This window comes from Apiospora kogelbergensis (assembly GCF_038363985.1).
Source record: "Apiospora kogelbergensis strain CBS 113332 chromosome Unknown utg000011l_segment0_segment0, whole genome shotgun sequence".
NCBI classification, from domain to species: Eukaryota; Fungi; Ascomycota; class Sordariomycetes; order Amphisphaeriales; family Apiosporaceae; genus Apiospora; species Apiospora kogelbergensis.
In genome coordinates, this window is record NW_027117428.1 from 261,464 (window position 1) to 289,155 (window position 27,692).

Here is a 27,692-nt window from a genome sequence, read left to right on the forward strand (position 1 = left end):
GGAATGTGCTACGTAGTATGGGGGACCTGCCGTAGAATTGTTGGTAGAATATCGGAAATGAAGCTTTACTACCTGTATTGATGGTTGATTATTTTGACTGTGACCATTGCACGGAAGTCATTGTCGCTCGGCCCACGTGCCAAAAGCGCATGAAGCTTGGAGGTGGAAGAAGCAGGTTAAGGGGGTGGCTCTCGTCAGCCACAGGAAAACGCGGCTGTGCCATGTGGGGGCGGACTACCGGTTCAATTACAAGCAAAGCTCAAAACAGCAACAAATGCCATGATCAACTTCTTATCCGACATATCGACGGAATTGAGTAGGCACGAAAACGGCGAATCTTCGTATCGCACTGGCAACCCCCCGCATAACGTACGCGGACGACCGACGACCGACAATACAAGCTGCAATCCAGCACAGCATGGTAGCGAGCACAATGGGGGCGGGGACAAGCTCGCGACTTGAGCACGGCAGCATGACGACAGTTACTACCAAGAATACCAGTTGAGGTGACCGTTTACAAGAGAGACGACAGCACATCGACCATGATTGATATCCACTGTTTCGAATGACCGTCGAACCCGAAACAGGCACGCCGGCACACAGCGACTCCCTATGGCCCAATCCACTGATATCCAATATCCTCTTGCGAAGCCTTACACCTGATCGAAAAGGTGTCGTCCAAGGGGTCGGCGTCGGCCACGGGGACGAATCGCTCCAACAGGGATTTCATCTGCGACAAGCAGTCCGTGACCCTCTGGGTTTGCTGCAGGAACCTGTATTCGATGTCAGTTGAACGACCTGCGCCAGAATGAACATGGCGACTTACAGACGTTCGACCTTCTGTATGCTGTCCGGGCACTGTGGTCAGATAAGCGCATCGTTGCGACGGCGGTGGAGACCTACAAAGTCGTGAATCTGGCGAGACGTGGGCGTGCGTGAGTAGGAGAGCTCGGCCGTACGAGGGCGGGGATAGGCTTACTTTTCGTTGTGGAGGGCCAGCTCGGACTGGACGGCGTTGGCCTTTTCCAGCAGCTCATTCACCTTGTGCAGCAGTTCTTGGGTATCGCCCGACCTTCGTTTTCAGTACAACGCGCGGACTGGATGTGGAGGGACCTACGGTGGCGGGGAGCTGAAGGGGCCCGAGTCGTAGCCTTCTTGGTCCTCGAAGAAGTTGGGAACGTCTGGAAAGGACAGTGGTTGTTGGTTCGGAGGCTGGAGCTGCGTGGCAGAAGGAGCGACAGTCTTGGGCGCAGGGGCAGGAGCGGGTGCAGGCGCGGGCGCCGTGGTGGCATGGCTTGCTGATGGTCGGGCCCGCCGTGGGTGGCGCGGACGCTGTGCACCGTATCGCTGCGAAGGGAGCATGTCGGCGTGGATGGAAGTGACGGATGAATAGAGGAAGTTACAGGTGAAGGAGAGCAAGGTGGGCGAAGGATAATGGAATATGCAACTCACTGAGAGCCTTGGCCCCAAAACTGGTATTTCTGTGGCCCGATTCGTGCGGTGCTGTAATGAAGCAGCAAGCATGGATGCGAGCCCAGCACGGTTTGGTGGCTGGGCTGTCAGGCGCGGAGTTGGGCTTTCCAGCTGGGAAGTACTGATCCATAGCCTACACGTATGGGCAGAGGCGACGTTCTGGACAAAGTACGACTTGTGAAGCATAGCCATGCAGGAGCCGATTAGCAGCATCCGACTCCGGAGCAGACGTGGCGGAGGGTCGAAGTGAGCCTGCACCGAAAGCGGCCGACAGCGTGTGATTTCGGATCTTTGGCCTATTCGTGAGCAAGCGGCTCATCTGCAGCTGCCGTCAGTCCGGACTCTACGCGTGGGACGTACCACCGTGTTCTGGCGTGGATTCTGACTCAGAGGCATTCCATCCTATGGTCCTCAGTCGAGCGCCAGATCAGCAGAACGAGATGGACCGGGGCTGGGATCCGGTTCTGGATTAGCACTGCTTCCCACACCCGAGCGGCTCCAGTACCGCTTCCGCCCCCGCGCGTGAACAGCCCTTTCGGTGCTGGTTCTGGGTCGCCGATTTAGACGCTGGATGGCTTCGGCGCGCCACTGATCGACCCGTTCCCGAGCCAGTCTAGATGTCTGCAGAATTGCATGGGCGACATTGTGATCAAGGACCGGAAAGAGCGCGTGAGGATGTTCATACCCTCGGAGAGGCGAAGCAGCAAGGTCTCGCATCGTCGTGGACCAGTTCTAGGGTGCGTCCATTCTGGCGAACGTCCATTCGACTTTCGGCCTCCTTAGAGCCAAGCGCAGTCGTTTCCACCCCAGATGAACACGGGCAGACATTGCACTGGCGAACGAGCACGAGTGGTTCCGGCGGCGGCATGTCCACCGCAGTACGCCTTGACGAGTACGTGTTGCCAAACCACATGGATCTATGCAGTCCGTGCTACAATACGAGAGCGAGTGACCGCACGAGCGCGGAATCAGGGCGCAGGGTCATGGAAAACTACGGGCGGCGGCGACGATTTGCCATTCAAGAAGCACGGCGAGGGAAAGGGCAAAGTGCCATGTATGTACGTAAGTATGCACCAATACATTATATTCATCTATTCTATTCGCGTCTCTGCATTGGCTCTGCTCACGGGGTCGGGACTGCCCGATCCGCGCGAACAGGTTCGTAGCCAGCACCACGTACAGGCGCAGAGGCCGGCTTCGCTGGCCGCACTGCCACTAGCAGGTGCAGGGAAAAACCTCGGTACATGAGATGCTAGAATGTAGGAGGAAAACCCGGGTGGCAAAGGCGGCAGGAGATGACTCGAACTGCGGACGCCAGAGCCAGGCTCGATACCACTCCGCAGGAGATGCTCGACTGGATGGGTGGCAGAGCCCGTTGGATTATCCGGCAGGAGATGACTCGGACTGCCGGAGCCCAACGAAAAACCCAACCCCAAGAGGAAAGTCGTTGAAGGGAGGGGTGCCCCAGGAGGTAATAAGTCGCTGAAAGGAAGGGTGCCCCAGGAGGTAATAAGTCGCTGAAAGGCAGAGCCAACCCCAGACTCTGAAAGGCAGAAGAAAGAAAAAAACCCAACCCCAGGAGGTAGTAAGTCGCTGAAAGGAAGGGTGCCCCAGGAGGTAATAAGTCGCTGAAAGGAAGGGTGCCCCAGGAGGTAATAAGTCGCTGAAAGGCAGAGCCAACCCCAGACTCTGAAAGGCAGAAGAAAGAAAAAAACCCAACCCCAGGAGGTAGTAAGTCGCTGAAAGGAAGGGTGCCCCAGGAGGTAATAAGTCGCTGAAAGGAAGGGTGCCCCAGGAGGTAATAAGTCGCTGAAAGGCAGAGCCAACCCCAGACTCTGAAAGGCAGAAGAAAGAAAAAAACCCAACCCCAGGAGGTAGTAAGTCGCTGAAAGGAAGGGTGCCCCAGGAGGTAATAAGTCGCTGAAAGGAAGGATGCCCCAGGAGGTAATAAGTCGCTGAAAGGCAGAGCCAACCCCAGGGAGGTAGTAAGTCTCTGAAAGGAAGGGTGCCCCAGGAGGTAATAAGTCGCTGAAAGGAAGGATGCCCCAGGAGGTAATAAGTCGCTGAAAGGCAGAGCCAACCCCAGGAGGTAGTAAGTCTCTGAAAGGCAAACCCATCCCCAGGAGGTAGTAAGTCGCTGGAGGGGAAGGGGGTGATCCAAAAGGATGCACAAGGAAAGAAAGAAGAAAAGAAACCTTGACTGCGCTGGAGAAGGTCGCCTTTATATAATCGTGTCGACGGCTAAGGTCTGTCAAGGTGGGCCCCTACGTACATGCTGTGTGTGGTTCCTGCCCATGTCTTCCGTCTGGCGTTTCGGCTCCTCTACAGACGTCCACTGCCATCCCAGCCACCGCTACGGCACAACCGGCGACATGAGTGACTCTCCTCCAAAGCTGGCTATGCGCCTCTCGGGGAGTGTTTTCTGGTCCCTTCTGCCAGTGTCACGGCTCCAGGATCTACTCCTGCATCTATGTCCCTCTTCACCTCCTGGGCCATGTTTGTCCCTCCCTCTCTTTTTCCTCTTTTTCTCCCTTGCTCCCTCTCGCTCCCTTTCTTGCTCCGCTCGCCCCTCTCGCCCATTCCTTCGCCCTTGCCCATTCCTTCGCCCTCTCTCGTTCCCTCGTCTCTCTCGTTCCCTCGTCTCTCTCGTTCCCTCGTCTCTCTCGTTCCCTCGTCTCTCTCGTCTCTCTCGTTCCCTCGTCCCGTCGCCCTCTCGCCCTCTCTCGTCCCCTCTCTTGTTCCCTCGTTCTCTCCCTCTCGCCCTCTCTCGTCCCTTCTCTTGTTCCCTAGTTCTCTCCCTCTCGGTCTCTCCCTCTCACTCTCCTTCCACTTCCCCTCGTTCCGCCTCTCTCTTTTCCCCTCCTTCGCTTCCCATCTCTTCTTGCTGCCACTACGCTTACCTACTTTACGCTCATTGTCTGATACCCCCTCACTCGTCTTCCATAAGTAGACTGCTCCACCGTCACATTGCCAGTCAGCGAGTATGCCCGCCGCCGCACGATGCGCTCAACGTCGACTGCGTAACTCGAATCTCCCAACAGTATCCGGCCGCAATCCCTACAACCTCGAGGCGCGACCGCCGCCATTTCGAGGCCACAACGGAGGCCACAACGGAACGGCCGTCATAGGAAACGTACCTGGTCGTGCATGGCCAGGAAGCACCCGATCGGCGTTTGTACCTCCGAGACGCAGGCAGTGGGGATTGCCTATAATACTACGCGGAGGATTCGATCGGAGGACGCAAGGCCAGTGACTACCATGGTCCGGCTATTCATGCAACAGGACCAACGCAGGAGACTGCGAGCCACGGAAGAGTTCCACTTTAGCATTTGGCCCACCCACGCAATTGCTCCCAATACCAACCGGCGGTCGGCTTTGGCCTACTGGCAGCGCCCGACGAAGACGTCGCATAACTCCTATCAGTTTGCTCGGCTGTTCTGGCGTAGTTACGGCAAGTGGACAAATGGCTGGCTGGACGGAATGGCGGAGACTGGCTCCGATGTTCGTAGGCTCCTTCTACTTCCCAACGAATGCACCATGGCCGACTTCTTGCGATTTGTTTCCTAGAGTATCCGAGCGCCTGCATTGATTGACTAGTGGCTACAAGTACGATGGGGCTTCTGTGTGCTCCATTTACCCCGGCCATGGCTCGCTAGTGAGACTTGTCGCGACCCATACGAGAGCCCTGCAGTAAGACCAGTCGCTCCACACCCAAATGGGTCGGTCAGAGCAGAAGCCGGCCCGAGTAGTCCAGGTAACTCTAATGCGACTTCCATTCTCTTGCCTCCAACATTGTGACGAAATAACAACAATGACAGCCCGGACGATGAACAATCGAGTACGGGGCGGTGACGCTCGAAGTCTCTTCGTTGGTTTTCTCTTCCCGTGCAGTGCCATACCCCGCAGCAGCGACAATTGACCGTCCCCGGATGCAGACATGACCGTGATGGCCGCTGATTGGGTTCCGACTACACGGACCGCAATTTCGCGTTCAGCAGAATGCCACTACCCGGCTAGGCTCGGCGTGGCAGCATTCCCGCTTACGCTTGGCGCAATGAACCATGCCGCCTCTGCTGTTGGTTGGCTGCCTACGGTCGGGAGAGAACAGGACTCGGCACGAGTCATGCAAAGGAGACAACCGGGATGCCGCCAGGTTACTATGGCCTACCCAGCGCTTGCCTACCGATGCGGCCTAATAACTGCAGGCTTTCTCCCAGCGCAGCCAATGTCGGAGCACTCGGACCAGACAAGGGACGCAGATACGCCGTTCGCAAGATGCAATCAAGATAGGAAACGAACTGGGCCGACAAAGAGCCTGAGCGTGCTGTAGCCAGATGCAAGACACAGAGCAACTGCTCAACTACATACCACCTCTGCGGCTGTCCCACAAGCCGAACGACCCATGCTCCAAGGACGTGTTTCCCTACCGGTTCGGCATGCCGAGCATGCTTGCACTAGAACATCTGTGTCAAGAAACGAGCTATCAGACGTGAAGCGCAGTTCTACCTGAGCCGCCTACCAATAGCAGTGCCATGTCATGCCAAACCAGGCGTCATACCGAATCTCCAAGCTGAGTTCTCCGCATACAATCTTCAACGTAGACGAGTTTACGCCCGCGCCAGACAAGGTGAGCACCACACGAAAACGGTGCAGTGGCCATGCTCTGTCCCGTCCTAGCTCGTTTAGCATCTTTGCCTTCACCACATCTTGAGGCGCAACAAGGTGGCATTGTACTGGCCAACACCTGCTGCACAGCCTCTTGCCTGGATACTATCGCCAATCGCCAGCCGCCGACCTGCCGCATCGGATTTTGCTCACCTGATCGGATCCTACACCCAATGTGGGAGCTACAATGTGGAGACGTTCATGCGCATTCGGGTGTTCCAATGAACGCCAAGGATGCGGAGGCCTTCCCCGCTCCTAGTTCAGGTATGTGACTGGCACGCCCTGGTGACGCATGCAAGGCGGATCCAGCGTCCAAGGGACACCTAAGCGAGGCCTGGCCCTGGGAACGCCAGTACAAGCGAATGTAGAACAAGAAGATTAAACGTCTCGATCTCTTAGAGGCGCCGAATCACGGGCAAAGACACAGGTAAGTGGGCAAAATATACAATTGAACTTCTGCGACGCACCTACGTCACGAAAGTCCCGACGCACCGCGTCTCGTCAACACTCCTAGAGCACATCTGCCGTACTGGTAAAGCACCCTGGTAAAGCACCCTGGGCAAGACCGGATATGAGCCCGCTATGAAAGCCCGACATCACCAGCGACCTACTGATTGTTGTACATCTTGTCCTTGATTTTGCGAAACAACTTCCCAAATCTTCCTAAATAAGCGCAATCTCTGCTAGCGCAGCATAAGCGCTGACACACTATTGGAAATCGCACCGCATTCGGTAGGAAGAGGGGGAATCCAAACCGCTCGAACACGCCTTTATTCGGACCGAGCTGAAGCTGGATCGCCGCTCACCCTTGGCCAGCAGTTCGCCATAGCATCCTCGTCAAGCCGCCCGGCGAGCGCTGGCAATCGGCGCGAGGTTCCGTGCCAGGATGAGGACTGGGAACGCGCAGGCCTGTGAAAAGCAGGTTGGAAGAGTTGCGACAGACATGTCCACCATGGGCCACCACTTCGTCACACTGAAATCGGTTCGATAATGTAGTCCTTTCGATATGACCTCGCTCCATGACCCGTGTCACAATCCTCAGCCGTCGGATGGAGTGGATTGACCATGCCGCTGCATCTCGTCTCGGTGATGCATGTTGTTACTGCTCGATTGTCAGTGATTGTCGGTGATTGTCGGTTGCTCGGGCATTCCGAAGGAAGGAATGTGTCCCGACAGATTGGGTCACTAGAGAAAGGGACGCAAGGGGGCAAGTGGTCTTTATAACAGCAGGACAGGCCCAACAAAATGGGCAGAGCATGGCGCTAGTTCGAGGTCAGGTGTTGCTAACCCCACCCGATGGGCCAATGGGTGTTCGGCCTGTGCCGGCCAAGCAGTCGAGCTGTGTAGGTCGTAGCTGCTTTGGGCATCGTGCCAGTGCGCGGACCGCCTTTTGATTGTCTGTCACCCAATAGACATTGGATTTTGCTCATGCTGCGCCTGTATGTCATGTCGACTTTTTCCAGCTTTCGTGTTTACCATGCTCAAGTTGATTGACTGCCACCGTCAGAGGGCCATCACTGAAGTCGTCCGGAGCGGTCTATCTGAATCTAATGACCTTGGCGGAGGTTAGACTTGGGAGACGACAGCTGTCTCTGTAGTCTCTGTAGTCTCTGTAGTCTGTAGTCTCCTCGTAGTTGTGACCGAGCCACCATGAGCAAAAACGCAAGCCCCTTCAAGATGACTGTACAGCACCGTGCCCGACCTGTGCTCCTCACTGCTTCGCACCATCTCAGCGTCGGGGTCTTCTCTACCTGCCATTCCAGGAACAGCGGGCCTTCCGGGAAGTCAGTGTCTACCGTGGCAGCTAGGAGCGACCTATGTCGCGAAGAGCCTGAGGGTTGAATCCGCCCACTCGGCCAGACAAGCTGAACGGGAGCCGACAGTCGCAAGAGTTTGACAGAGGATTTTTCTGGTGTAAGCTAGTTCCGTCCTTACGACATACCCAGCGTTCGAGGGCAGCCGAAATGCATCTGGCCGTACTCGTACGCAGTCCCGGAGTAGCTCGGGGTCACTGTACGCCGAATCCCCCGTGCTGCTGTTCTGGTTCGTACTTCCCCGTATCTCTGGGCAAAGCACACTCGTTTTGCACCGTTTCCTGATGATGCTACCGAAAGCTACTCCGATATTCCAGGCTTCGTACCTCGAGGTCCAGTAACCAGAAGTGACCAGCGCAATACAATACAGTACCCAACCTGCCATTTATGGGTTGATCATGTTGCGAAGCTACCGATTTCTCAATTAGGAAGTGCTTCTTGGCAGCCGGTCTAACCATGTTGCGTCAAATTCGATGCTGGCGTAGCTATGGTCCCGTACAGACGTACCGTAGACGACCTGCCGTATTACAGTATGCAGAAGAAACGGCCCTCGCAACGTTTGTACCGCTTGCCGGCGCCCATTGACATGCTGGTTGCCAGCGGACGTCTGAAAACGGACGTGGCCCATGCCAGAGTACCAAATGCTTCCAGTGGTGGCTGTAGAAGTGCGCTTTCGCGGTCGCGCTGGTCATCTACGCTTGTGAAGTCCTTTGCTACGGCCTACTCCAGATTGGATACTTGGTCAACATGTGAGATGTCATCGGTGCCTGCTTGCCATGCGTAGTGACCGCCATACTGCTCATACGGCCCATACGGCCTATACGGCCTATACGGCTGGCGACCTCTGCTGTCTTTTGGCTGGCACGGCTAGCACAAGTTCTGACCGCATGGCTGGATTTCACCGACGACTCAATTCCGCCGCTTCCAATGTGTATGGGCCCTCGTAGCTGCCGAGGTGCTTCTGTGGCTCGTTGCTTTGGGCTAGTTCGGTCCGTTCACGAGAGGTAGCAGAAACGCATCTGGTTGTTCTCCTCCCAGGCACTCAAATAATAGCGTGCGCTCCTTGTACCCGAAAGCCTCACTGCAGCTCTTCTGGCTCGTACCTACCAGTATCATAGCTCAGCTATCTGCACCTGTTTTTGGCCATGCTACCTGAAGCGACTTCCGGTCCTATTGGGTTCGTACCTCAAGGTACAGTCGTCAAAAGAGACCGGTGCAGTACTGACGGTGTGACTTACGTGCAGTTCATCTTGCGAAGCTAGACTCTCGATCAGGAAATGCCTTTTCGTAGTCGGTCGAAAGTTATCTCTCCAGCTCTGCGTCGTTAAGCGGCGGTAGGGCAGATGTCGACCTCAGGACGCAGAGCTGCTGGTGGCGCCGCCGGTCCAAAGGAGCAAAGCCAGCGGACAGCAGCGCCGATATTGTTGTGTTCCGTTGTTGGCCGTGGCGCACTTGCTGGCTCACACGAGGCACTCTGGGGGTCCTCCAATTCCCATCGAGTAGTATGCAGAATGGTACTGGGAGGCCCAACTACCATTCTGGTCCGCCCGATCGTATTATTCAATTGTACCATTATCGACGTGGTACGCCGATTCCGAATGAAGCCAGAATCATCCAGTGACATACAGTACTGTATTTTTGCTGCGTAAGCTCGAAAAGTCTCACGGGCTGGTTTCAGTCCTGAGTTTGGTTGGCCTGATTCTAATGCAGAATCGGAACCGTCCTCAAGTGGCACTCAGAGACGGAATGGACGCCGGACGGACAGCTTGTGATGCAGCTCATGTTCTGGTGCGCAGGACAGAGCCTGACGTTCCCACCGCTCTGCTTGTACCGTTCTGGCAAAGGTCGGTCGCCTCGGAGCCTGAATCATCCAGCAGCGTATTCTCTATCGCCGCATCCGTCGAGAGCTCGAAGACCCTCGCGCGCTGTTTCCGGTCCTGGCTTCATAGTTGCCTGCAGACCTGTTGGCCCTACCGTCGGAGTGCAGTGTCGGAAGTGCAGCAATGGCGCACTAGCGCACTAGCGGGCCAGGTCTAGAACCCACCGTTCTTAGCGTAGAGCCGGTTCGCGAGCCTGCGTCATTTGTGAACCAACTGCCCAATCCTCCTGAACTGCGCAACTTCTCCTCAAGACGCGTCGAAGAGAAGCTGGCCCGGGATCCCTCTCGCCAACATGGGCTCGGAACCGGATCAGCAGCTGCATTGGCGACGTTCGCCCAACTCGAGCTCATCATGCCATCCCCATTGACACCCGCAAGCCAAGCGTGACTACAGTATATCTACCGTTACGCGGGACGCTATTGAAGCTCCATGGACACCAGGAATATGTTCCAAGAGAGTCCAGCAAGTTACCCGAACCATATTAGTAGCTAGGCCTCCGTCATGGTCCATACCAAGGCGCAGAAAGACAAGGTTCGCAAGAGCGGCTTGTCGTTGCAGAACAAGACAAAAGACCTCGGGCGGTTCTGCGACGTCTTCAGCGCGCTTGCGTACTGGAACCCGACGCACGAGCGAATGGAGACGGCGATGCACGTCCCACGCGGGCAGCAGGTGCCGGACCTCAACAGGATTGTCCGTCCCCATGTCCCGGTTACCGTTCCGTCGAGTGTATCCAGCTCTGTTGCTGACAGCCGCAGTTTCGACAATCAGCCGCGTCCCACGCGAGGCCGAGCCACGGCCGAGCGACACGATCGAGCGGCCAAGTCGAAGCCATCCGTCTCGAGGCCCAGGCGGACGCCAGCGACGACGCGAATGCCGTTGCTGGCATAGACAGCGATGCGGATGCCGAGTACGAAACCGACCCCGAGTATATTGCAGCAGTTCCCGCTGCCGCGGCGGAGCCTCTGTCTGTCTACGACGTCATCCCCGACGATGACGGCGGGACTGTCATTCTCAACAGTCCCACGAGGCAGATGGGTCCGAGACAGCTGCCTCCATCCAAAACACCCCAAGGTGAGTACAGCTTCTCGGCTAGTAACCGCGTGACGCTAATCATAAAACAGTCGCCCGAGCTCCCCGACAAACAGTGGCGCAACCCGCCCGCACCGAGCCCAGCTCCACGACAAACACTGCACCAGCCGCGGCGACGAATGCAGGTGCTTGGCCAGCACCCACAAGATACCCCGACCACGGCGCGATGGATGCGTCGCTGCAGAGAGCTGTCCGTTGGAATAGCCGGGTGACGGCCAGAAGACCCTTGGCGCCGATCATGTCGACTCAACCACGGCAGTTCCCTCCCAGAATGGCGGGAAGCGGTGTAAAGCTGCCACAGGCAGGCCGTCCAAGAGGGTCTGTGCAGAATGCGGCGAGGCGCACGCCAGACTACTACAAGGACGACAGGCGCAAGCTGCAGCGGGAGACCTTGGCAAAGAAGATGGTGGGCATGCTGGAGGACCTTCGGACGAGTCTCAGCGGTATGCCGTTTGGGTGAAGACGTGGCACATGTTGATACGGAAGGTATCACAAGCGGCATCTCTGTCTATGCTTGTATTGAAGTACAGAAAGCGAACTAATTAACTTCGAGTCTGTAGATACCGAGGACAGCTACCTGGAGGAATCCGTGGGAATGAAGTTTTTACTATCCATCCTAGCGATGTTCTCCAAGTCATCTCGATTTGAATAGGAAATGGCTGTACGTCGCACACTAATTCTTCACACCAGAATCCTCGTGGAGACTAGGACCAGGGAGTCACGGGAGCAGAAGGAGTAGCATTTAGCGTTTAGAGCGTTTGCCAATGAATTGAACCTGAAAATATGCTGCAAGATAACCAGTCAAAGCTGCCGCTTGTGATATCTTCGTACTTATACCTATCGCAAGCATATCATGGTGACTGCGTTCAAATCCTCGCGCATTTGCCGTTTATAAGGCAAGTTACGACCCATCTTTCCAACCCCGCTGTTTCTCGCCGGGAGCCTTCTCTTATTTGGCACCACCGACCCAAGAGGGAGCCGAGGACGCTCCATCAAAACGGCCCTCTCGAAATCGCATATCCTAATCTGCCCATTCTCTTGATTGATCAGCACATTAGGCGACCGGAGATCCTTATGTGCAACTCCACAAGTGTGCAGAGCACGGATTGCGTGGGTTAATTGACGGCTTAGATCGCCATCGTCGCCTGCAGTGCGCACCGAGTCCAAGCTATCACCACCCCAAGACAGAAACATCATGTATTGAACTCGGACGCGGAAGTCGTAGTAGTAAGTGCGTGATATCGTACGTAGGTCGATTGCCCCGAGAAAGATCGGCGTGACTCTACCCTGCAATGGCTGCAGGACTTGGTAGACCTTTGCTTCGTGTTCGAGATCCTCGATAAATGCTGGCACCGTGCCCTTGCCAATAAAGGTGTACCCATATGCCAGAAGAGTCACCTTGAAGAGGACCCCACGAGCACCTCCCTTGTCGAGGCTCTCGATCCCGTCGTCAAGAGTGCGCTTGAGTTGGTCGCGGAGCAGTGTCACAAATCTGGCATGGCGAATGCGGTGGTGGAGACCATCCCCATCGTGTCGATGAGCAGCAACATTGGGGCAATTTTCATCAAGCCGCGTCTTCGTCTGTAGCGTCAAACCGCGCAGACATTCCTCCGTACAGTATCCATCGTTTTGCTGGCGACTGCGGTAGGCGTCGTGGCCGTCTTTCCGCGTGTGATTGGGCAAGGCCCGCTGCGCCGCTTGAATCCGTCCGCTGCGTCTTGGCTCAAGCGGCGTGGGCGTCTCCTGCATTCGCCTCGTGCTCTCATCGTCGGATGACTCCGGCGAATGCGCTGGCACACCAATCCTCGTCATATTCCCGGGCGGTTTCCTTGGTTTCCTCTTCCGCGACATACATGGCGATCGGTCAGCATCGCTGTATGGGTCAGGCTCATAGGCAGGCGAGCTCGATGGTGCCTTCCGCTGATCGACTGGTATCGTCTTGAGTATGGTCTCGACATCTTCTGACCAGGTCTTTAGACTGGACATGACCGCTTCACGCTCGTCCTGGCGATGATACCGTCTACCTTGGGAGTAGTCCAGCGCTAGCAGACTGAAAGCAAGCATCTGGCTGACCGCCGTACAATAACGCGCATCACGCGGGTGCGCGACCACCTCTGCCCGCGGTTCGCCGAGATGGTACTGTAGGGTCGTAGGGTCGGACCAGTCCACTTTCAAAAAGACAATTGCCTCTCCTGTGGTGACCAGGCCGTACTCCAGTCCACCTTCAATCATGTAGTGGAACGTCTGTGTTATGGCAGCCGCGACGAGCCGTTCCGAATGGTATTGGAACAGAGCCTCGGGGTCCGCTGCGGTTGGGATCGTAGCCCGATTCACGACCTCTTTGTATATATCCATCGAGCGAAGCCCTACGCGGAGATGCTGGGGAGTGATCTTGTGAGGCGCCTTGTACTCGTTGATGTACAGCATTGTGCGCTGTGTCGAAGTCTCGCCCTCCTGCCTGTAAATGCAGATTTGATCGGGCCGGAGTCGAAGGCGTTCGAATCGAGGTTGGTCGGGGGTGCGTGGTCGTTGTGAGGTGGCAAGGCGGTCAACGACCTCTTCGGAGATGTCGCTAATAGCATTCGGGTGGTTCTCAAACACGATACCATCCCCAAGAGCAAAAGCTTCCCTGACCTCATCGACAGATACAAGATGCTCGACAATTGATCGTACCGGATCCTCCACACTGATGTGCTGGAAGTATTCGAGATCTTTTTCGTTGGCAATCCGTTTTCGTGCTATCCTTTCTCCAAGCCCGTGCAAAAACGCCAGACTCTCGAAAGCTCTAGTTTCGGTCGGGTATAGTGAATAAAGGTCGCCGAACACCGTCCTTTGCTGGTCGATGAAGTCTGACCAAGGGATGAGGCGCGTTGGGCAATATTTGTTTTGGGGGTTCGTGGTTGGACCCTTCGATGTAAGACTTTTATCTGGCTCGACCTGGAATTTTGCGTAGACAAACTCGTGGCAGGCTTCGAGATATTCGGAGAGGGTCGTTAGGCGGTTAACCTTTTCTGCTTCTTCGGCGCGTTGGTCTGCTTCTTTAGCGCGTTGTTGCTCCAGCTGGCGTTGCTGCTCTGCTTCTTCGGCGCGTTGTCGCTCCAGCTGGCGTTGCTGCTCTGCTTCTTCGGCGCGTTGTCGCTCCAGCTGGCGTTGCTGCTCTGCTTCTTCGGCGCGTTGGTCTGCTTCTTCGGCGCGACGCTCTAGCTCTTTCAAACGTTTCAATAATGCGTCATTTTCCATATTGGTATTCATTCATCCATAGACTTCCTTGGTCACCATGGTTGAACAGCGATAGTATGTAAAAGGGATGGTGTTGGATCATTCGCTGATACAGTTGAAGGTTAAGTGGCCCACTTTATGTTGTTTCCGGGGAGATGATGCCCTACCATTTCGATGAGCGAAATGTTGTGAAGTTAGCTGGCTGGCAGCAGGGCTGATTGAGGAGCTAGACCCGTTGTTCTTACCGACAAACGGAAAGGTGGAGACTCACGAAGTCAGGGACCGCTCGGACGAGGATACTGGTAATGCGAGTGGTCAGACCAGCGAATGGTTGTGATATCCAGAAGATAAATAGTTCTGGGCATCCACTCGGCATCGCAATCTCGGAATAGCGTTGCATTCAACCCCTGCACGGATCAATCTACTACACTCCACGTCTTCAAATCCGTGGACCTCACTTCCACTCCATAAACTCCGTTCGTGTAATTGATTGAGTTGATCGGGCCATGTTATCAGTGCTCAAGAGAACACTTTCGTGTCTTAAGAATGATCAATCCAATTCTGTCAATGCTCTCATAATAGATGTATCGGCATCCTTGTTATTGGTCAATGCTCACTTTGCATCTTCCTGATTCCACCTAAAAAATGTTCTAGGGAGCGCCATAACGCACGAGCTAAGAACACTTATGTGGGGTGTTGAGGTTTAACACCCCACCATAAACATAAATAAGCTAGTGCCCGCGCGAACCAACTAAGCACCGAAAATCCCGCCTCCACAATCCCTACTGACTGACTCATCAGCTTCAGCAGCGAGATCCAACCTATTATCTAATGTACCACCGTAATTCGGGTTCCTTCTCGGGCACCGAAGCCAGCCCGGAGCCGCTCACTTGCTCGACCTCTAGATTGGCCCGAACTGATGACAACTTCTCTCGTTACTCGGGCTCTCCTATTCAAGAACATGCGATTAGAGCCCGGAGTCAACACGTATAAGAATACCTAAACTAATCTGTACGTTTACTGATTCCACTTCAAAGACTCTTCGCCTTCACATTTCTCACCATGGCCTTGCCTTCTCCAGCAGACACACCGGCCAAGTCATTGTGATTTACCTCATGGAATGACGATAAACTTACAACTATCGTCCTTCTCCACGGAGGCTTTACGTGTCGTCTCGAATTTGCGCTCGTCCTTCCGTACTTCTCTGACTTCCACGTCCTTCTCCCCGACCTCCCGTTGCATTCCGCGTCCCGTTGCATTAAACCGGCCACAACCGACAACTCAGCCTGGCATGTCGCACAGCTTATTCAATCGCACGCCCACGGCGGGAAAGCGCATGTCGTTGGTGTCTCCATGGGCGGCTACATAGGCCAATGCCTCGCATTGGACCAGCCTGACCTTGTACTCTCGCTGTTTGTCACAGGTGCTGCTCCACTAGTTGGGAAGCTTATTCATGGCGCAATGGACAAGAGTAACCTATTATACTATGAGGCTTATGCTCTGCACTCGACAGCGATGTCGCGCTTTGGGAGCGAGGGTATTTGTACCCGCTCATCTCGAAATCCGTGAAGTTGGATGGTGTATCGCTCTTTTCGTTTGCCGACGCAGGCGGTGCGCCCTAATCTGTAAGCGAGTAAGGGCTTACACTTCTAGAAGTATGCGGTATCGACAAAGCTGGAGGATGTGGAATTGCCGTCCCTGAAGCTTTGCGGATCATGGAACCCGGTCCGATGATGTGCCTCCTCTTGATCTTGTCAAGCCAGGATTGGGTAATTGTTTTGGCAGTATTTTCTGAGCTGCCAGGGGAAGAAGCGTAAGTCAGAAATAGATCGAAAGATGGTAACCAAGGTCCACAAATGCAAGTACATGTGGAATGGCAGAAACTGCCCTTTTGGTCCCGATCGACGAGAGCAACTTTTGCTTCCAAGTTAAAAGAGCTTAAAGCCAGTCAAAAGCCAGAGGGGGTATATTATATGCTTCACCATTAATGGAGTATTATGATGTATTGAATACACATATATATCTAGGTTGTTCAGCATTCTATCTATATGTTTGTGAACTTCGAAGGCTATATAAACTGCTACGCAGAGGAGCCTATCAATTACACCATGGCAAACCAAACCACTCCAATAGACCTTCCTTACTATCCTTTGACGATCCAATCTAGCGGAACTAATGATAATATCATAATTGGGCTCTTGGTAGGTCTTCTCGTTGGAGTTGGTACCTTAGCTCTATTAACTGGCGCAATTCTGGCGTCTGTTCTTCTGAAGAAGGCCAAGCGTCCAGATGATACGAACACACGTGATGGGCAAGATCCGCTTCCTAAAAACAACGTTGAAGAGGCGGACCGTTCCATCGATCCATATCACCCAAAGCCATCAAATGTACCACACGTAGTTTATTACCCGCCGCCCGGAACGCACCCAGCGCATCGGGATTACAATGCAGCCGACATTCAAAGCGGACCCGGTGGAGCGCCTCGAGCCTTAACTCCTGTTCAGCGGGAAGCACCAAATGCTCTTAGTCGGCCTACGCCACCACCTCTATAGAAGCGTGGCATTATGGACCGAATGGCAGTGGTTAAGGATTGCTGTCTTGTTCACTATTGGACCAGAATACCTTTGGGAGGGAATTCCTACCGCTTACTGGAAGAAAGGGAAAATGCACTTAGACAAGGATACCTCAACATCATCGTGCGACATTACGCTGCCATCGATGTGATGTGTTGGGTGTGAGAATGGTCGAACCGATGGGGGTGCAGATGCGTCGGCACTCTCGCGTATCGAATTCGACTTTTCGGATGCAGGAGTCGACTCCGCATGAGTCTCTGGGCTTTCGTTATCTGTGCCCATTGTGCGGTTGTCAATATGACTAATGTTTGCGATCGTGGGTGTTATCAAGAGTGACAGAAGGTTTGACGGGAATGGTCGCGCCAACCCCGCATAGGACAGGTCGGTATACTTGACAGGCAGCGGTTAACGCCTAAATTTGATTAAGTTTAGTAGGTTGGTTACTCAGGCCATGATCAGCCATGCGCTCAACTAGAGAAAACAACCGAATGCACAAAATGGACGGCCTCTGATTGACAAGCTGTCAAGGGATGACACACCAAGAAAATATGACGATCCAGACGAATGACTCTCGTTCCAACATTGTGTTGATCGCCACATGATGTTCCATGACACAGGATCACCTGAATCTGTGTATCCTAGATCTTACACAGTTGGGCTTCCCCTTGGTACCCCCCGCCGCCTTGACCACTACCTGCAAATTTTCTTACAGGTCACCATAGAAAATGGGGTGTGCCTAAACTCAACACCAAAACTGATATCTATACAAGAATGGACGAGAGGGTTCTATGTTGCAAGGCAGGAGCTGGAGGCGCAGAGGCGTCACTTGTCGGAGGGGACCACGGCGACCTGCGCGACGCCAATCTGCTGTGAACGGCGGAAGAAACGGGTTAAGGGGGTGGCTGTTCTTGTCAGCCATAGAAGAATGTGGCTGTGCTACGTGAGACTAGGCTTCTAGTTCAATTACGGACAGAGCTCCAAACTGCGACACGTGCTTTGGCTAACCTCTGTCCGACGGAACTGAGCAGTCGGGAACCGCGCCGACAACTCAGTGTAGCCCCCTCCTGACAGCATGATTGCAATCCAATAAGGCATAGCAGCAAGCACAACAGGTGCGAACCAAGCTGAAGACACGTTCCAAAGCACCAGACCTGTACACTCAATCCGGCAGCCCCCTTTACAATCACTATGGGTCAAACTCAGTTGCAGATTGCTATCAGCCCAGTTGGGACTGAGAGGGGAAGAGAAGCCATAAATGTATAATCAACTCATATTGGTAGTGAATACGTCCCTGGGGTTCGCATTACGAGGCCTCTACTAAAGCGTGTTCATATGAAGCCTACTACGAATCTCAGAAACTCTCCATTCTATCAGTCTAGCCAAGTGTACATGCACCGTTCGCCCATGATTCTAAGTCTCCTCCCGACTCGTTAGTTGATGTTGGTTATCCCCTGCAGTAAATACAGGCTTGGGACTCTTATGATGGCTTCGGCCGTGGGGGAGGCTTGGGCACGCCAGTTGTGTCATATGCACCTCGCTCCATATAGGCTATGTCGTGATATGTCCGAGAGACCTCGTACTTTGAAGTAAAACCGTAGTTAACAAGAAATACTAGAATAATATATACCAGAGACTTTATGGCGTACCTTCGTTATATGCCTCGCAGAAACTGGGATCCCGTGGGTTGGGGATGACGAAGGCAAGAAGGCAATGCTGTGGCAAGTAATGGTCTTTTTGTGGACGGAGGGTGGTAGGCTACTTTCAGTGTTACTACTAACATGATTGTAACATAGACAATGTTGATCCTTAAATAGGAGACAGGAGATAGGAATATATACCAGGTATTGAAGTCTTCGAAAGTAGGCTTTTTGGCGACGCTCGTGGGAGTCTGATGAGAAGATTATAAGTCGACGAATAAGTGCACTGGCATTGGTATTTATACGGCAAGGAGCACCGCTAAGCCATTCGAGTTAGGGGGTAAGCTTTTTCCCTGCAAAGGCCGAGAAACGGGGAATAGCATGTAAGTAGCTGAAGCCGGCCATGCAAATATACAGGGGACAGGAACTGGGATTGTCCAGGTAAGGGTCAGGATAGACTTGTTGATCTCGTCAAAATTCTACAACATGGCGCTCTGGGCCCTACACCGGGCCCATGAGAGACGTTTGGTCATGAAGTTCTACGAATCCAGTCGACCGCCTGGATTTCTCAGCTTGTTCACTAAGGCGGGACGGATCGTTTCTCAGAAATAACCTGGCGCGGACCCAGTGTAACTGTCTAATATATAAAGAAAATAAGTACTGATCGATCTGTATAAATGCGTGCCCGTCAAGTTGACACAGCCTTTAAAATATGAAGAATGGACAAGGCCGACGATAGTTGGGTGTTTGAGCGGGCGGTTGCCGGGCCGTTCGCATCGCTAGATCTATGAGGCAGTGCGAGGTACTCATTGTCCCTTGTTCCCAGTGGTAGCGAGAGGTTGTGGTAAATTAGGATCTGGTAAAGGAAGTTCAGTGTCTCCCGCGACCCCCCTGTTTCTTTCACGTCCACCGTAACGGTGGGTAGAATCTGGTTGCTGATACAGCCAACGTTCCACATGTCATCAGCTGCTCGATAGGCGGCCTTTACGAGAAGCGTGATCGTGGGTGTAACCAGTATCATGAGGCTGTTGGTCCAACGCATCCAGGCGTATGGCGTCCACTGCTCGCAAGGCTAAGTGGTATGTGACTTGACCGTCAGGGACAACTCAAGCAGCCGCACAGACCAGCGATGATGCTCAATCGCCGCCCGTAGACTTGAGATTTTTTTGGAATATTTAGCGTCACGGTACCAGTACGTGCCGCCACTCAGGTTAACAGGCTGGTTGCTGAAGGGAAGGAAAGTGATGAGTCACCCTGGTAAAGACTGGTCACAGAGGCCGGCTTCTTCCCCGTCGTTCTTGATCCTACATGGATAGCCTCCGTACTCATCTCGCTTCCCCTCCTCGTGGGCACCGTTGTTGTGCTCCTGGGCAGCCTATCTACCCCTTTATTGGACCACCAGAGCACCCCAATTACGAACGGATCCTCGTATTACTCGACGAAGCAATAATACTATACGTGCAGCGATTAGGATCATACAACTGTGGCACCTGGCTCGTTCCCCTTGCTCTATTACATGAGAGCCCGGTTCGGATGACTTGTTACCAGGTGTCGTGGTCCTTGTAAAATAATGCTTTAGCCCGTCCACTTGGGCTGTCCCATAATCTCGTTGTCTCAGCTGGAAAAGTTGGAAAGTGAATGGTTGCAGTGTAGAAAATACGGGCAGCAGGTCGCGTACGCCATCAGATGGGTCGCAGAAGAGGAAGCACGGCTCGGAACACGGATTGGCGAACGTCTTACTATGTTCATTTCATTGACAGGCGATAATCCTCGAGGAGAGTGATGTATGGGCCGTGGATCGTGACGGCAGCATCTTTAGAGGGATCACGATGGTTAAAGAAGTCATGGTTTGTGAGGGGAGCCGCTTGAAGCAAGTAACCCTACGATACTGGTAGAAACCTCGAGCATAGGTCACATCAAGGGCTTCGTCATAGCCAGGGGTATCCACAGGTATCTAGAGGACGGGATAGGTTTAAATTACAATTGGATGCTCATGCAGGCCAAGAGTTGCCATCATTTCGTATGTTTTGTTTTGTGTTTTTGGTAAGAGTGCGGAATAAAAAGGGGTGAACTTCCAATACAACCTGATTGGAGAGGTTTAGCAGCCTGCTCTAGGGCGAAGATGAGCGATGATGCTGAATTTCTGCCGACCTTTGTTGTGAACTCGCCAATGAAGCTAAAACATCAATAGGCAGCGTAAGAGGAGCCAACTCCAAGAAGCAAAACTTGCTTACTGATGACCGCGATTCTGCCAGTGGCAATGGCAGCGAGATTCACCGGATGCAAGTTTCTTTCGGTCCCAGACAGGGCGGTTGCCTCTTCTGCCGGCTTTTTTCACCAGTGGCGCTCCTATTCCTAAGCGTCTGGGCTTGGAGAATGTCTTTCACGGGTGCGCCCACAGCCAAGGCAAGTTATACAATCGCCTCCGAGGTACCGCCACCAGGGTCTGCAGCGAGTTCCCTTCCCGCTGCCAAGGCTTTTGAAGCCCTGGCTCCCTCGCCCCTGAGGGCACAAGAGAGTATTTGGCAAGTCAACCTTGAGTGAAGGCGGCCGCGGAGCGTCGGAAGGTGCGGGCCAGCATTGCTCATCGTTCTTAACATGACACGGATAATCACCCAAGCCAGCCCACTGAAGTTCTCCCCAATACCACCGACCGTGCCCAGACGGCCTTGGAGATGCGACGAGCTTGTCCAGATTCCCTGAGAGAGCACGATCAACCCTTCCTCGAACTGCCGGCCAGACCTTGGTTGCAATACTATGCAGGGGGTATGGCAGTTCCGAGCACGAAATGCAAGACCAGGAAGACAGACGAGTCGCCTACATTCAGCAACCGCAACGACGGGGAGTACCTGGGCTGGGTAATTACCTCTGCGGACCATTCGGTTCTTCCACAGCATGTCGTTCATCATCAAGTACCGATTGCCAACGGCGCAGCTGGTCGACGGCCTGTTCGACAAGCTCAAGAGCGCGACCAAGGGCTACGCGACACTCGACTACGAGGACGCCTGGTATGCGATCGAGCCTGGTCAAGCTGCAGCTGCTCCCCAACAAGGAGCCCGTCGACACCATCACGCGCATCGCGCACACGTCGCAGGCCGAGCGGGTGGAGCTGCAGTGGGTCAACAAGTTCAAGGAGCATATGCAACGCCAGGTGTTCGAGGTCATCATCCAGGCCGCTGTGGGCAAGAAGATCGTGACGTGCGAGACCTTGAACATTCTTATCCTTCACATAGCGTCTATTAGTCGAAGTTTTGTACAAGTATGTACATGTAGCTCGATCCAGCTCAGTGGGTGTGAATGGTCCAAGTCCGAGGCATCCTGGAGAAGCCCTCGTCGGTGATAAGATACATTCCACAGTGATGATGATGTTATACAGTTGTGTGCCTCCTCCTCTGCATGTCTCTCTCTTCACCCAGCCTTTGTTCGAAAATTCAAGGTTCGGGCCGTACTCAGGCGGGTACCTTTGTTCGTAGCTGGAGGCCATGCCATGACTTGATCTGGTCTCGAGGGCGGCATTGACCATGCGCTGCTGTTTCAACATGTTTGAGACTCGGAACGTTTCTGAGGTTATCTCAATGACATGGATCCACATCCGCCCGATACATCCATGACTTGGAGTGCGATCGGGGCAAACTCGGCCGTCAGCTTGTCCCAGATGGACGACTCGGCTTCGTCTAGGCTGTCGGGTTTCTCGAGCGCATTCAGTGCCGAGGGCGAGGCACGCGTGGCGGGCGCACTTGCGTCGGGCGAAGTGGAATACAGCCGTGCATGTATCAGCGAGGATTGACGGAAGGCTGTAGGAACCTGTCCTCGATGTTAGTATACAAATCGCACCTCAAGACTTATCGGGTTCATTCACAGTTGACGTGCGTTCATAATACAATATGGCAACACATACCTCTACTTCCGCTTGGAAAGGCTCACGGATAGGCTCACATTGGTCGTTAGATCTAATCGTAATGCGGGTTCTCTACACCCTACAAACGCCTAACGCTTTATTCTAACGACCGTGACACACGGGAGGAAAATATATCCACGCTGTCTGCCTGCTGCGCCCATGGGCAAGGTCCTGACTTGCGGCATCCTTGTTAAGCCCAGCTCAGCCTTGCTGTCATTGTACAGGTAGCCGTTCATGCCAGAGGAGGATCTGACCCATGACCTTAGGTAGGTAGGTAGCCGAGGAAGGGAGGATGCTACGGGGGTACGGAGTATGGGTATGTTGTATTCAGTAGAGTTTGGTGGACTTGTCTGACATTCAAGAGGTCGAGTTACCCTACGGAATTAAAAACCGAAGATGGATGGTGGGTATCGAAGAGGACACGTTCAAGGGATGCTTCAATGCATAGCCAAAATAATTGAAGAAATATTTGGGTGATCCGTAGACTAGATGTAATGGGGTGTTTGACTGCTGAGATGAAGAAATGTTATGCCGTTTTGGGCTGCTCTAGGCAGCAGCTGGCTGACGGGCGGGAACGTTTGTTGACAGTAGCCAAGCTGGAGAGAACAGGGTTCAGGAGGGTTGATGCGCGCGATGTCAGGAAGAGTAGTGATTTTCAGAGTGCACTTTCGGACAATAATTTACAAAGCCAATAACCTGAGAAAGAGAGAGACGGTCGATGTACCCGAACTGCTCGGCCTTTTTTGCCCGGCGGCATGCCAGGCCCCAAGTCCTGCTGTGCCACCATGTGACTAAGAAGTAAAGGGCCATACCACCTTGGGCTGCCTTGTCTCGGTCGTTCTAGAAAGCCTGAGCCCAATATGCGTGCCCCCGTTTTTCCCTTTTAGCCTTTGCAGTCACCTGTTCGTGGAATTCGGCGTGAGACGTGTTCGTAGACCTAGTTATCGGGCGTAATTAATCTGGAACTCCCACCGAGAAAGTCAAGAGTGGTCGAAGCATTTGTCCTTCTCGAATGCGAAAATGAGGCTCTGCTTCGAGTTCCATCATCACGAGAAGGGCATAGACCTTTCCGCGCCCCTTTGTGCCCGTGACATCATAGTAGTTCACATGGTCTCTATTCGTAGGAACTGGCAGGAGGGCCTGGGCCTCTGGTCGAAGGAACGCTGGGCAGATACGACTCATAAGCGCCCAAAATAACAAAGTGGAAAATCCCTGTGCCCTACAATGGAAAATATGCGGCTCTGCTGCCTTTTCCACGGTCAGAGGACTCTGCTGGACGACTATAAGACTGTATCATGCCGTTCCCTTTGAAAGGTCTTCATCTCGCGGAACACAGAACGTTCAGATTCAGAAAATCCGCACAAAATCATCGCCAGTTTAAGATCGCTCAGTAGAAACTCATATACATACATAGCCTCGGCAAGATGCCTGTAAGTAATCCTCAGTGTTTTAGATAACCCCCACATTGGACGGAAGGAGCTATGTGGTTAACATTCTCGGGATGGACAGTCGCAAAAATAATACGGGAGAAGGGAGACCTCACGGATGAGCTGTCCCCCCCGTGCAAACCGCAACTTTAGCCCCGACCGAGTCTATCTCAAGAAAACAGAAGAGCATCGTGGCGGCCGACGCAGGGAGCCAGAGTGCCACGGAGACTACCGCAGTCACCGCCATTCGCACAAGACCCCGGATGACGGGGGTTTCCTTCGTTCATTGGCTTGGGGGTAACCAAGGGTGCAATAACCTCGGCCGCCTATATTGGTATTCAAAAAGTCGTCGACATCATCTTTGACCAGCGCCGACGTTGATGGGGGCTCGGATAAAGGGCACAGGGGGAAGGGAGAGAGGCGCGGACATAGGCTGAAGCAAGGGAGCTTGGCATTTACACACCACGCTATCCATTTCGTTCCACTTTGTTTTGTTCGTTCTGTTCTATTTCATTTTTGGGTAGTGTCACGGGCTATGGCTTGGGTGAAGGCCTTGGCGTCCCTCGAACCATCACGAAGCTATTTCTACACGACCACAATCACAGCCCGAAACGGGTCCCTTTTCCTTTCTTTCTTTAGGTTTAGAATACTCGTATGTAGTGGGATCAAATCCGTTGAATCAACCGCTTGAACCATTACACTGCGCGGGGACCTGCTAGTCTGTTCGTAACTTATACGTAGATAGCTATATATCGACAGTTCTGGTTCGCATGACTATAGAGCCTGGAATTCTCATCATCGCGCTTGGCGTGAGTACCACTCTCAGAGCACATCCGCTCTGATGTCCCCACGTCATCCCTTTCGTTGTGTATCCGTGCTTCCCAATATAATTTGTGAGGAGCTGGTTGTTAGCTTGCATTGCCGTGGCTGTCCTAAATATGCTGTCTATATGTCAATTTCGTCTGGAAAGATGCTTTAAACGATTAAAATAAAGTTCAGATGCGTGCGCGGTGGTGGCGCGGCCTGCTGATGGTCAGGCCTGCCGTGGCTGGCGCGGACACTGCGCACCGTATCGCTGCGATGGAAGCATGGCGGCATGGATGGAAGAATAGAGATTACAGGTGGAGAGCAATGCGGACGAAGGTAGTGGAATATGCAACTCACTGAGAGATCCTCGACCCCACAGCTGGCCAAGTGCAGTGCTGTAATGAAGCAGCAAAGCATGGATGCCAGCTCAACACGATTGGTCGGCTGGGCTGTCAGGCACGGAATTGGAATTCCCAGTTGGGAAGTACTGATCCATCACTTACACTTATGGACAGAGGCGAAGTTCTGGACGAAGTGCCTTAGCCTATATTAACTATTTTTAAGTAACTTAGAGGAACGTTCAATTCATCCCAATTTCATCTTCAAACAGCTATGTATTCACCCATTATGGCTTTCTCGCATGCCAAACGTGCCTTTAGAAGTAATTAGTATATCTTGCTTGCCATCAAAGAGAGGCTGTCTGCTACATATTGGGCACTGTATTACTCACATGGTGCATGAAAACCTTTTCGAATGAGTGCAGATCTCGAGTCGCACTCTGTTCTCAAACAGTACCAAATCTTCCAATCTCCAATTGCCGTAACGCATCAATGGCGCTCTTGACATGGACGAAATCGCTGGTTGCATCCCTAAATTGAACCACCGTCCAATATCCTGTTGGTCCTCGCTCTCAGGCCAAGGGTGAAATGGGATCTCTTGTTGTTGATGCTCCACCTCTACAAACCCAAGCTCCTCGAGAGTGGAGGCAAGGTCCTCCCTAGGCCATAGAGGCTTCCCGTGTGTGTCAAAAGCTTCATACAGCTGGTCCGTCCAGCGATAGATCTCTGCATCCTGTGGCAAGCTGCCATCTTTGCTGAATGGACGAAAATCGATCTCAATATGTTCGAAAACTCCCAAGCCGGGCTTCAGGTGGCTTTGTTACAGAATTAGCCTTTTATTTCGTAGATCTGACAAAATACGTGGTAACTGACTTGAAAACGGTTTGGTAGAGGGTCGTCCAGTTCGCAACGCATCCTCCCAGAAGCTGCATATGGATCAAGTCCATGGAACCCTTTTCAAGGTCCCAATTGGGGTCGGTGATATCCTGTCCTTGAAAACTGACGCCCGGGGGGATTCTATGCTTTTATTAGCATCCTCAAAGCTCTCAAAATCTGCTGTTATCATACAGTTTGGGCTGCATTCTTAAACATGTATCCAATCCGATGACCTTTGCAGATGGATAGAGTCTATATGTATCAGTCAGTCAAGAATGCCCATTCCAAGTGAGTGCTATGATCAGTACTCGGCCATTTCGTTACACCAAATTCCTGTACCACAGCCGAGATCGAGAACTCTCAGCACTGCGTTGTTCTCTATAGGTCGTGCATGCAAGCCGCGGACAGAACCCATCGCCTGGCGGATTTGGACGAAGAAGCTGTGGAAACGATCCAGCCTATCTTGCTCCCCCTCGTCGATCGGAAATAGGTAATTCCCTTTTGTACTATAGGCTCGACCATTCTCTGTGGAGTACTCTATATAATCCCGAGCTCCCTGGGGAGGATCCCTAATCTCCAGGTTAGTACTGTTCGACAAGCACTGACGTGGTATGACAAGCCAAAACAAATTAGGGACTTTGTAAAGGCAGAGGACCATTACATACACCAGGTTGTTAGCCATTTGTAGTACTCGAATAAGTCCAGTACTAACAGCACATGTTCGATGTACAATCCACAGTTTGTTGACTTGAACAAAGAACGTGGATGCTTCTAGGGGTATAGAGCAAAGGTAAGAATATATAGATAGGATCACGTCTTCATCCATCTCCCTTTACGCTAGCTTACATGTAGTAATTGTCATATGCAATATTTATGCAAATACTCCATGGGCCTCTCAGAGTCGCCCAGGCTCCAGTGAATGGGCACCTATACCCCTATGAGCATCTATTCAATCTATCGTACACGACCCTGACACCTTGCTCGTGAAGGAATATGTCACCTTACAGATCCCTCCCCAATATCCTTTTTTAATAGGGCTAGTTGCTCTGAGTAGATGCTCCGAGAAGATGCTAATGGGACCGGATGTAGATCACGACGGGTGCGCCAAAATGGCGTGGTTGAACCGGGAATGCAATTTGACTGGTACCCTGCATAAAGTTGGACGCACAACCCGGCTGGTAACTTGGCAGGCATATCACACGGCATGATACAAGGATTTGGCTTGATAGTTGGAGAGCTTTAGCGAGGTTACGATAGCGCCACGTCCTCGCTTCAGGGCAGCCTGTTAGCCTGTTCGTAACAGTAGCAACGCCTGCTCATCTGGCTCGCATCAAGACACCGAAGACCGTATCTACGACTAGTCACAATCTGCTCTTACGCCATAACTGAAACAGGGTAGCCAATATGTACATAACAAGGCGGTTCTACGCATATACGGTACAAATTTCCACTACCGCGTACGGTACGGTTATATCCCTGGCACAACCTAGTCATGTACCCTAATGATAGAAGGTACCTACCTCGGTGGACTCACCCGTCTGGAATTGACTTTATTCTTATGCCACCTGAAGATCAACAATACGTCCAGGGTAATTAGCGCCAGGGCCCCGACCCCAGCTCCGACCCCAATGCCGACCTTGCTGCTGGGGATATTGCTCATCTCGTGGCTGTAATACTAGTTTCAGGGATGATGTAGTTCGTTGCTGGCGGCACGGGGTCTTTCTCGCCCGGTACGTACTTTCTGCTGGCTACCTCATCGGCCACTCTCGGAGAACGTCACTGCAGCAAGCGGGTGTATGTTGGCTGAGGGAGGGCCGAATTGGCGCGACCCTAACACCGCCGCATGGTTATTAGGTGTATGTTATGTCGAAAATGGCTAGCTTGATCCCGGCTCGATGTGACACTGCCCCTTCAAGGTTGAATGAAATTACGCGAAGGGATACTAATCGATAACCAGTAGAGTCTATAAATCCAGCTGCCTTTGGTAAAGTCGGCT

The 27,692-nt window shown here is 53.1% G+C and overlaps 5 protein-coding genes across 5 annotated transcripts; all 5 read right to left on the reverse strand.

Moving 5' to 3' along the window:
* Positions 1-12,485: 12,485 nt before the first annotated feature.
* PG998_014357 (uncharacterized protein) lies at positions 12,486-14,161 on the reverse strand (the record flags this gene model as incomplete). Its single annotated transcript, XM_066881173.1, has 2 exons — positions 12,486-12,496; positions 12,538-14,161. 2 exons carry the CDS (start codon positions 14,159-14,161, stop codon positions 12,486-12,488), a joined length of 1,635 nt encoding a protein of 544 aa, XP_066723704.1.
* Positions 14,162-14,964: 803 nt separating this feature from the next.
* On the reverse strand, positions 14,965-15,382 carry PG998_014358 (uncharacterized protein; the record flags this gene model as incomplete). Its single annotated transcript, XM_066881174.1, has 2 exons — positions 14,965-15,056; positions 15,277-15,382. 2 exons carry the CDS (start codon positions 15,380-15,382, stop codon positions 14,965-14,967), a joined length of 198 nt encoding a protein of 65 aa, XP_066723705.1.
* Positions 15,383-21,309: 5,927 nt separating this feature from the next.
* PG998_014359 (uncharacterized protein) lies at positions 21,310-21,891 on the reverse strand (the record flags this gene model as incomplete). Its single annotated transcript, XM_066881175.1, has 1 exon — positions 21,310-21,891. The coding sequence occupies one exon, from the start codon at positions 21,889-21,891 to the stop codon at positions 21,310-21,312; it is 582 nt and encodes a 193-aa protein (XP_066723706.1).
* Positions 21,892-21,917: 26 nt separating this feature from the next.
* PG998_014360 (uncharacterized protein) lies at positions 21,918-22,484 on the reverse strand (the record flags this gene model as incomplete). The annotated part of the gene is made up of 2 exons (XM_066881176.1): positions 21,918-22,154; positions 22,425-22,484. 2 exons carry the CDS (start codon positions 22,482-22,484, stop codon positions 21,918-21,920), a joined length of 297 nt encoding a protein of 98 aa, XP_066723707.1.
* A 2,623-nt stretch (positions 22,485-25,107) lies between these two features.
* On the reverse strand, positions 25,108-26,378 carry PG998_014361 (LaeA-like protein; the record flags this gene model as incomplete). The annotated part of the gene is made up of 6 exons (XM_066881177.1): positions 25,108-25,135; positions 25,213-25,635; positions 25,694-25,837; positions 25,889-25,948; positions 26,005-26,265; positions 26,362-26,378. 6 exons carry the CDS (start codon positions 26,376-26,378, stop codon positions 25,108-25,110), a joined length of 933 nt encoding a protein of 310 aa, XP_066723708.1.
* Between the last annotated feature and the right edge of the window lie 1,314 nt (positions 26,379-27,692).